General features: G+C 39.2%; 1 protein-coding gene across 1 annotated transcript in view; it reads left to right on the plus strand.

The window, feature by feature from the left end:
• LOC110456712 (sodium- and chloride-dependent glycine transporter 1-like) overlaps positions 1 to 9,745 on the plus strand; it is a 60,498-nt gene extending 50,753 nt beyond the window's left edge. The window contains exons 12-14 of the mRNA XM_021507624.1: positions 1,444 to 1,544; positions 3,978 to 4,145; positions 6,139 to 9,745. Coding sequence (XP_021363299.1) covers positions 1,444 to 1,544; positions 3,978 to 4,145; positions 6,139 to 6,333 — 464 coding nt within the window. The 3' untranslated portion in view covers positions 6,334 to 9,745. The remainder of the gene's footprint in view (positions 1 to 1,443; positions 1,545 to 3,977; positions 4,146 to 6,138) is intronic.

Genomic DNA, 9,745 nt, shown 5'->3' on the forward strand with positions numbered 1-9,745 from the left:
GGGTAAAGTTTACTATAGTTTATATAGGGAAACAACACTTTTGGGTATATTTTGACAATTTTCTGTTGGAAATTATTTTTACTTGGTCAGAATCATCCTTGGAGGAGGAAGATGGTTTTAAATTGTAAAATTGGGATTCCTACCCCAACCCTAGGGGCCAGGGCGGGGCCCAAAAGGGAAAATTAACCAATATTTCAAAAATCTTCTTCTCCAGACTCAGAGGTATTACAGTCATTTTCTCTGCATGGATGGAAAGATCATCAGGGGCTTTATTTAAATTGTAAATTTCAGGACCCCCGAGCTATCCGTTCTCCCTTGGGGAGGGGGTAAAGTTTACTATAGTTTATATAGGGAAATAACACTTTTGGGTATATATTTTATCCATTTTCAGCAGAAAATTACTCAAACTTAGTCAGAATCATCTTTGGTGAATGAGAGTATTACTTTGGAAAATTGGGATTCCTGCCCCATCCCCAGGGGCTAGGGCGGGGCCCCAAAGTGAACACCCCAAAACTATATATTCAAATGCTAGGCATAAAGAGACAAATGCAGTCGTGATATTAGAATAGACCCTGGGGGTCTGACCAAACCCGTAGGGACCTAGTTTCTTATTCACAGCTTGGAAACAGTTGAGATCCCCACCCTATAACCGTATATACAATTGCTGAGTAAAAAAAGATGAATGCACATATACTTCCAGGATGGCCTTGGGGTCTGCCCCTCCCTTGGAGACTTAACTCCTGGGTCATAACTTCGAAATGATTAAGATTCCCACCCCAAAACTATATATACAATTGTTGGGCATAAAGAAACGAATGCAGTCATGATATTAGAATTGACCCCAGTGTCGGCCACACCCTTGCAGACTTAACCCCTGGGTCATAACTTTGAAACAGTTGGGATCCCCACCCCAAAACTATATATAAAAATGATGGGCAAAAAGAGACAAATGCAGTCATGATATTGATCCTGGGGTCTGGCCACAACGCTAGGGACCTAGTTTCTGAGTCATAGCTTGGAAACAGTTGAGATCCCCACCCCATAACCATACATAACATTACTGGGCATGAAAAATCTGATACAGATATGCTACAAGGATTGTCCTCGAGGTCTGGCATATTCCCTTGGATCTCATTTGGAGAATATTTTGCCATGATTGCTTAGATATCCAGGTGATCGATACAGGCCCTTTGGGCCTCTTGTTTAAAATACATTTTTAATTGACTCATCTCAAAAGTCACAGATTTGAGATTTTAAATATGTTTACCAACATTTAATAACAGCTGAGCAATACAAGCCCATTGGGCCTTTTGTTTAAAATCATTGAATATTCATAATGTTTTAAATACATACTCAAGTGTAGTTGGCACCTATGCTATTAGAGTTTTAGTGTAAAGCTAGCCCATGTACGTGTATTTGATACGTAATGTTTGATGTTGACAGGAGTGGACCGATTCTACAAGGATCTGGAGCTGATGATCGGTTACCAGCCCAGCGTTTGGTGGAAAATCTGCTGGTGTTTTATCTCGCCTACAATGATCACGGTAAACACACTAGTGAACCTAATCATTTAATTTCAAGTGGGTTTGGGTCAAAAAATTATATATGTTATCTTTTTAAGTTTGAAAAAATATTATAAGGGTTCTGATCAAAGATGCTGATATCCTATATATCATGGTGGACAAACACCATTCCGTCCTCACTACGCTTTCCCCAAGGTATCTTGCTGAAATATCATTCAATTTTAATGAAGCCTGGTAAGCATATACAGAAATTACTAAGGTTAACTTTAGTGCTGAAGAGAAATCTGTGTATAGTTAATTAGCATTTTGTGCTCTCTATATAGTAGATATGTAGATTTATCTTCTCGTGTTTCAATATTTTCATACAGTCTATAAAAAGGGTTCATGCTACTTTTTTATACTGTCATTCAAGTCTGGTATCTAAATGGCACCATCACTAAATCTATATGTAGCATTTGTAATCATCAAATTGTGAAATCATGGTGGAAACCTAAAATTTCCTTTCTGTTTTATACGCCCGTCAAATTTGACGGGAGTATTATGGTATGGCGTCGTCCGTCCGTTGTTAACTTTTGTTTGTCCGGCAATCTCCTCCTACATTTTTCGACTCATCTCTTTGAAACTTGGTTTACATTATAATCATGATATGAAGTTGTGTATCCCTTAAAAGAATTTTGATTCGACTATTTTTCCGAAAGTTATTGCCCTTTGTTCATTTCAGTATTTGATTTTGTTGTCCGGCAATCTCCTCCTACATTTTTCAACAGATCTCTTTGAAACTTGGTATACATTATAATCATGACATGAGGTTGTGTCTCCCTTAAAAGAATTTTGATTTGACGATTTTTGCAAAAGTAATTGCCGTTTGTTCATTTCAGTATTTGTGTTTTGTCCGGAGATTTTCTCCTACATATTTAGCTCACCTGGTCCGAACGACCAAGGTGAGCTTATAAGCATTCATAGGAGGCAGGGATTCAAAATTGTACAAATAGTGAGGCTGAGGATTATTTGCCTTTATTGCTTTAAGCGACTTTTTCTCTGGAGCTAAGAGATGGATTTCAACCATATTTGACTGGAAGCATCCTTGAGGTGGTGGTGATTCAAAATTGTACAAATGGTGGGGCTAAGACTAAGCAGTGCGGTCAAAAAAAGTGTATTACTTGGTTGAGATCCCCACTGTATAACAATATATACAATTGCTGAGTATCAAGAGAAGACTGCACATTTGCTTCCAGGATGGCTCTAGGGTCTAGCTCCACATTTGGAGACATAATCCCTGGGTCATAACTTTAAAACGGTTGAGATCCCCACCCCAAAACTATGTATACAAATGCTGAGCATAAAGAGACAAATGCAATCATGATATTAGAATAGACCCTGGGGTCTGACTGAACCCCTACGGACCTAGTTTCTTAGTCACAGCTTGTAAACAGTTGAGATCCCCACCCTATAACCATATATACAATTGCTGAGTATAAAGAGATGAATGCACATTTGCTTCCAGGATGGCCCTAGGGTCTGGCCCCACCCTTGGAGACATCGTCCCTGGGCCATACCTTCGAAATGGTTTAGATCCCCACCCCAACACTATATATACAATTGTTGGGCATAAAGAGACGATTGCAGTCATGATAGTAGAATTGACCCCAGGGTCTGCCCCACCCTTGCAGATTTAACCCCTGGATCATAACTTAGAAACGATTGAGATCCCCACCGGAAAACTATAAATACAAATGATGGGCAAAAAGAGACGAATGCAGTCATGATATTAGAATTGATCCTGGGGTCTGGTCACAACCCTAGGGACCTAGTTTCTGAGTCACAGCTTGGAAACAGTTGAGATCCCCCACCCCATAACCATGCATAAAATTGCTGGGCATGAAAAATTTAATACAGATATGCTACATATTCCCTTGGATCTCATTTGGAGAATATTTTGCCTTGATTGCTTAGATATCCAGCTGGTGAGCAATACAGGCCATCTGGGCCTCTTGTTTATAGCATGTCAGCTAACCACTCTTAGAATGATGCAGGTCTTATTTCAATGTAAGAAAGTATATACAGTAACACTTTATGGCTTTCGATGGGCGTATATTGTTCCGCCCCGCGGTACTCTTGTTTTTGTTTGTGACAAAACGTATTATAACTGTAAATTTTACATCATAGGAGTTATCTCTTGTCATCCCCATGTAACTTCAGTAGATTCTGCCATGGATTGATCTTGATGAGTCAATTACGGTCTTCAGTGTTGAAAGGGTTAAAAAGAATCTCTGACCTGTTCCTATTATTTTTGACTCCCTGAAGCTTGTTTCATAAAAATACTGCATTGGTGTTGTAAATCCCCTATTTTAATTACCTTGGAGGACTGATATTTTTTGTGTTGTTTTGACAGTTTGTATGGTTATTCAGCGTTTTGAACTTTATAGACTGATATTTTTTCTGTTGTTTTGACAGTTTATATGGTTATTCAGCGTGTTGAACTTCAGTGCTGTGACGTACGGTGACTATGAGTACCCTGACTGGGGTATAGCCCTCGGCTGGATGTTCGGCCTTGCTTCCCTAGTACCCATTCCCCTGTGTGCTATCATCTCCATATTGAAGGAACAGGGGCCTATCACCTCGGTATGTATCATAAAACTACTCCATACTAATCTGTTTTCCGTATAAAACATGGAATTATGTCTGTTTTCAGCTTTGAATTCACCTTATTTTCTAAATTTAATAAGACATCAGTTATATGTATGAAGATAAGGTTTCATTCTAGTTGTTACAATGCTAGTTTGTTTTGGTCAGAAAAGGATTGTGTAGTTTTGTTTATTTATACAATGGAGCCTTGCTGTTTAGCTGCCTTGAGAAAAATGCAGAAATTTTCCATAAAGCAATTTCTGGATATCAGGGTAACCAGACTGATGGTAGCTTGATAGTGTGACAACATTATTTGTAGTTAATGGATATTGTAACAACCGTATTTGTTATGACTGGACATTGGGACAACCGTATTTGTTATGACTGGATATTGTAACAACCGTATTTGTTATGACTGGATATTGGGACAACCTGATTTTTGTAGACTGGATAAGGGGGCAATGACTGGCGTTGACTCATTAGTGGGACAACCTGTCTGGTGGTGATTGACTGGGTAGTGGGACAACCTGCCTGGCGGTGACTCATTAGTGGGAAAACCTGTCTGGTGGTGATTGACTGGGTAGTTGGACAACCTGCCTGGCGGTGACTCATTAGTGGGACAACCTGTCTGGTTGTGATTGTCTGGGTAGTTGGACAACCTGCCTGGCGGTGACTCATTAGTGGGACAACCTATCTGATGGTGACTGACTGGGTAGTGGGACAACCTGTCTGGCGGTGACTCATTAGTGGGACAACCTGTCTGATGGTGACTGACTGGGTAGTGGGACAACCTGTCTGGTGGTGACTGACTGGGTAGTGGGACAGCCTGTCTTGTGGTGATTGACTGGGTAGTGGGACAACCTGTCTGGTGGTGACTGACTGAGTAGTGGGACAACCTGTCTGGTGGTGACTGACTGGCTAGTGGGACAACCTGTCTGGTGGTGACTGACAGGTTAGTGGGACAACCTGTCTGGTGGTGACTGACTGAGTAGTGGGACAACCTGTCTGGTGGTGATTGACTGGGTAGTTGGACAACCTGCCTGGCGGTGACTCATTAGTGGGACACCCTGTCTGGTGGTGCTTGACTGGGTAGTTGGACAACCTGCCTGGCGGTGACTCATTAGTGGGACACCCTGTCTGGTGGTGCTTGACTGGGTAGTTGGACAACCTGCCTGGCGGTGACTCATTAGTGGGACACCCTGTCTGGTGGTGCTTGACTGGGTAGTTGGACAACCTGCCTGGCGGTGACTCATTAGTGGGACACCCTGTCTGGTGGTGCTTGACTGGGTAGTTGGACAACCTGCCTGGCGGTGACTCATTAGTGGGACACCCTGTCTGGTGGTGCTTGACTGGGTAGTTGGACAACCTGCCTGGCGGTGACTCATTAGTGGGACAACCTATCTGATGGTGACTGACTGGGTAGTTGGACAACCTGTCTGGTGGTGAGTGACTGGTTAGTGGGACAACCTGTCTGGTGGTGACTGACTGAGTAGTGGGACAACCTGTCTGGTGGTGACTGACTGGGGAGTGGGACAACCTGTCTGGTGGTGACTGACAGGGTAGTGGGGCAACCTGTCTGGTGGTGACTGACTGGGTAGTGGGACAACCTGTCTGATGGTGACTGACTGGGTAGTGGGATAACCTGTCTGGTGGTGACTGACTGGGTAGTGGGACAACCTGTCTGGTGGTGACTGACTGGGTCGTGGGACAACCTGTCTGGTGTTGACTGACGGGGTAGTGGGACAACCTGTCTGGGGTTGACTGACAGGGTAGTGGGACATCCTGTCTGGTGGTGACTGACTGGGTCGTGGGACAACCTGTCTGGTGTTGACTGACGGGGTAGTGGGACAACCTGTCTGGTGGTGACTGACAGGGTAGTGGGACAACCTGTCAGGGCTCTATTGTATACAATGAGTTTTTAGATTTATTCATACAGCTTGATTTTCCTCACATAACATAGTATTGACATGTTATTTTGCTGGTTTTACAGAGAATACATAAGCTTTGTCAGCCCACTGAAGACTTCGGACCTGCTGTACCGGAATATCGGGAGAAATATTTAGCCTCACTAGATACCAGGCATTCCTACTTACCAACGCTCCGCAACAGACGTCCACCGTCCAAACTCTCTATGACAGAACTTCAGACATCACCGGAGTCACAGATCTTCATCACATCATCTTGATAATAACATGTTTTGTCTCGCAAACACACGTCGTCATCGTTGTATAAGATGTTTGGTTACATTCTCCATTTAGTTATTATATAACTACATTGTCAGCTAATGCCTGGACCATTTCCTGACCTAAAATTTATTATTAAGAATGCTTTAGAATGAATGCAAGTCTCCTAGGTTTATTTAACTCATTCGTGCACGCCTGAAGACACATTTGAACCCTTCCAATTCAAAGGTTGGAATAGTTCATTGTGAAACTTCAGAGGAGAATGAGTTAAAGATGTTGTCATCATAGTGAAATGTTAACATGGACATATATCAATGCGTTTTTTTATTATTAGTACCTATGGTAAACTTAACCTGTTTCATGTAATTATTGATAACAAATACTAAAATTACTTAACTGAAAAATAATGAACTGCAATTAATCCAATTGCAAATCTCCCCTATATTTGTAATCGGAAAATAATTATTAAAAATGAAATAGCAAAAGAGTTCAGTTTGAAGCAGGAAATGTTTGTTTCCCTCTCTTGTCATGTAACATAGGATCAAACACGTTAACATTTATTATGATAGTTATAGGAAATAGTCTGTTATTGGAGGATATAATCATCTGTGATATCGACAAAAACATTAAAACGCAATGATTGGTATATAAAATTACACTTGTAAAGATTTGATCTTAATAACAGAACCAAGGGTCGTAGATGTAAAAATGATGTACCAATCGACAGAACCAAGGGTCGTAGATGTAAAGATTATGTACCAAACGACAGAACAAAGGGTCGTTAATGTTAAAATAATGTACCAAACGACAGAACCAAGGGTCGTAGATGTTAAAATTATGTACCAAACGACAGAAACAAGGGTCGTAGATGTAAAAATTATGTACCAAACGACAGAACCAAGGGTCGTAGATGTTAAAATTATGTACCAAACGACAGAACAAAGGGTCGTAGATGTAAAAACTATGTACCAAACGACAGAACCAAGGGTCGTAGATGTAAAAACTATGTACCAAACGACAGAACCAAGGGTCGTAGATGTAAAAATTATGTACCAATCGACAGAACAAAGGGTCGTAGATGTAAAAATTATTAAAACAACAGAACTAAGGGTTTATTCACCAATGCAAAGTCCTGACAATTGTTATTTCTACAGAGAGTCTAGAATCATTATTTTTGTATATGGTTGTGATCATGGTTCATTGTTAGTTTATTTATACAGCATTTTGATATTTTGTCATGAAACAATTACTTTCCATATTGTTTACATCTATATACCCACTGTGTGTAACCATTGATACTTGTCAAGTTGTTTTATTTAAAATAGTTTGTAGATCTTAAGTGATAAACATCCACCATACTTAGTCTTGTATCATTCGAAGTGAAGCATGTTTTGTTTTTGTTTCGGAAAGTCATCTATCATTTACCTTTACAGCAAGATGGGTGCTAATTATGTAATTATAACATTTCAGACCTTAACTTACATAGAATTGCAGGTCAATGACTCGTTAGATTTAACAACAGTTTAATTCATATACCCCTGGAATTTCATAATGAACTATTATTTCAATCTTTGAAATGGAGGAGTTCAAAGGGGTCTTCAGGGGGTGAATGGGTTAATGATAAATGCTAATTTTGAACAACCGGGCCCTGTTGTCCTTCAGGATCATGTATCGCATGACATTGTTAATAGCCTATCACATGACATCGCTAAGAACATGTCACATGATCACGTTTCACATGACATTGGTAAGAACGTAAAAGATGTCCTGCAGAACGACAACAGAAAGTAAATTAAATTGTCCTTTTTCAAAATTCATTCACATTGAATATAAGTGAATCGCAATTCCACATGTCAAACATCACAACTTTGTTTGAGGGTCGTTCATATACATAAAATAAATGTACATTACGAAATTAGTTTTAAATTACTGTAAAATTATTATAAATTCAAATTTTGAATATCCTTTGGTAGAGGTAGGCCAAGCTTCAGGAAAATGAATTGGTGGGATTATATTATACATTTAAGCTGGTCCTAGTTCACCACTACTTCTGATATCAATATGTCATAGATGTAAGTAGTGTGTACTTTGTTCGCTTAATTTGTTTTCCTGGATTTTTATTATTATACGAAACATTTTGTGATAACTTTGAATGATTTGTGTATGATCATTGTATCTGTATGATATTGGATGTTACGTACTCGAACAAACTTAAACTAGTGTTGATATTATATATTATTTGGATTAAATGACAAAAATACTTGGGGACCACACAGGCTCCTTGTTAACAATTCTTTCCTTTCCCTCCCAGGTGTTCGCCGATAACATCTAGACCGTATATTACCGGGTCGTAGTGATTAGTTTATGATGCCGTTAAATTTTAGAAGACCATTTACTTGATCGATACACTCTCTTCGTATTTTTGTTCAATTATTTCTGATAACCCTAGTCCTACATTTCAGAATGTTTCACAGTATTTACATATGTTTTATACATATATATATATCTCATATTGAGATTGACATTTTATTATTGAACAGTTTTTAATTAAGTGCTTGCCGTTTTATAATAGTTAAGTTTGTCAGGCAATTCATGTTAAAGAGGGAAGAGGAGCAACGAGGGAATGTTTTGGAGGGGGAGGATATTTAAAGTAACAAGATTCTTGGGAATTATCATGTTATCGTGAAATTCTGCTATCATTTTATCTTTTGAATGCTTGCGAAGTGAAATATAAATAACTAGGCCTGATATCAAGGTAAATGCCTGATATCAAGGTGATATCAAGGTAAATGCCTGATATTAAGGTAAATCTAATTTAAATGCAGCCTCATTGCTACACACTGTATACCAGTACTTAAATGAAGATCTACCTACAGTGACAGTGCCCAGCAAAACTAGTCCACGAAACATTAATTTGACAATGCATTTTAGGCACTGCATGCTACTTCCAGAGAAGACGCCGGTTTATGTTTGGAGTTGAAATTTGGTAACAACATTTTGTCGTTAAAATACAAAGGTTACATTTAAGAATAATCAGATATTAATCCATCATTACTCAATTTACCAGACCTGCTGAATTATGAACTTTTGTGAACGTTCTAAACAATCGTATTTAGATTAATTTAAATTGTTAAAGGATTTTAACTGTACATATGGTCAGAGATAGTGAGGAGTAGTCATTGTAGAAAGGGAGTGTGTGAAGTACATGTAGTTAGTATCCGAATATTGTTGGCACGTTGCTTCACAGTTGTGTTATCTGTGTTTAAATGACTGTATTTTGTGATCTTTTTGAGGTATCTGATATAGGATACATCAGCTGCACATTTCAGATGGCTGACCTATAAATAGATTAAAATGGATTTTCTTTTTGTAAAAGATTAATAATTTTACGTAATAAAATTTCACTAAAACGTT

This window comes from Mizuhopecten yessoensis, unplaced genomic scaffold (assembly GCF_002113885.1).
Source record: "Mizuhopecten yessoensis strain PY_sf001 unplaced genomic scaffold, ASM211388v2 scaffold8839.1, whole genome shotgun sequence".
Classification (NCBI taxonomy): Eukaryota; Metazoa; Mollusca; class Bivalvia; order Pectinida; family Pectinidae; genus Mizuhopecten; species Mizuhopecten yessoensis.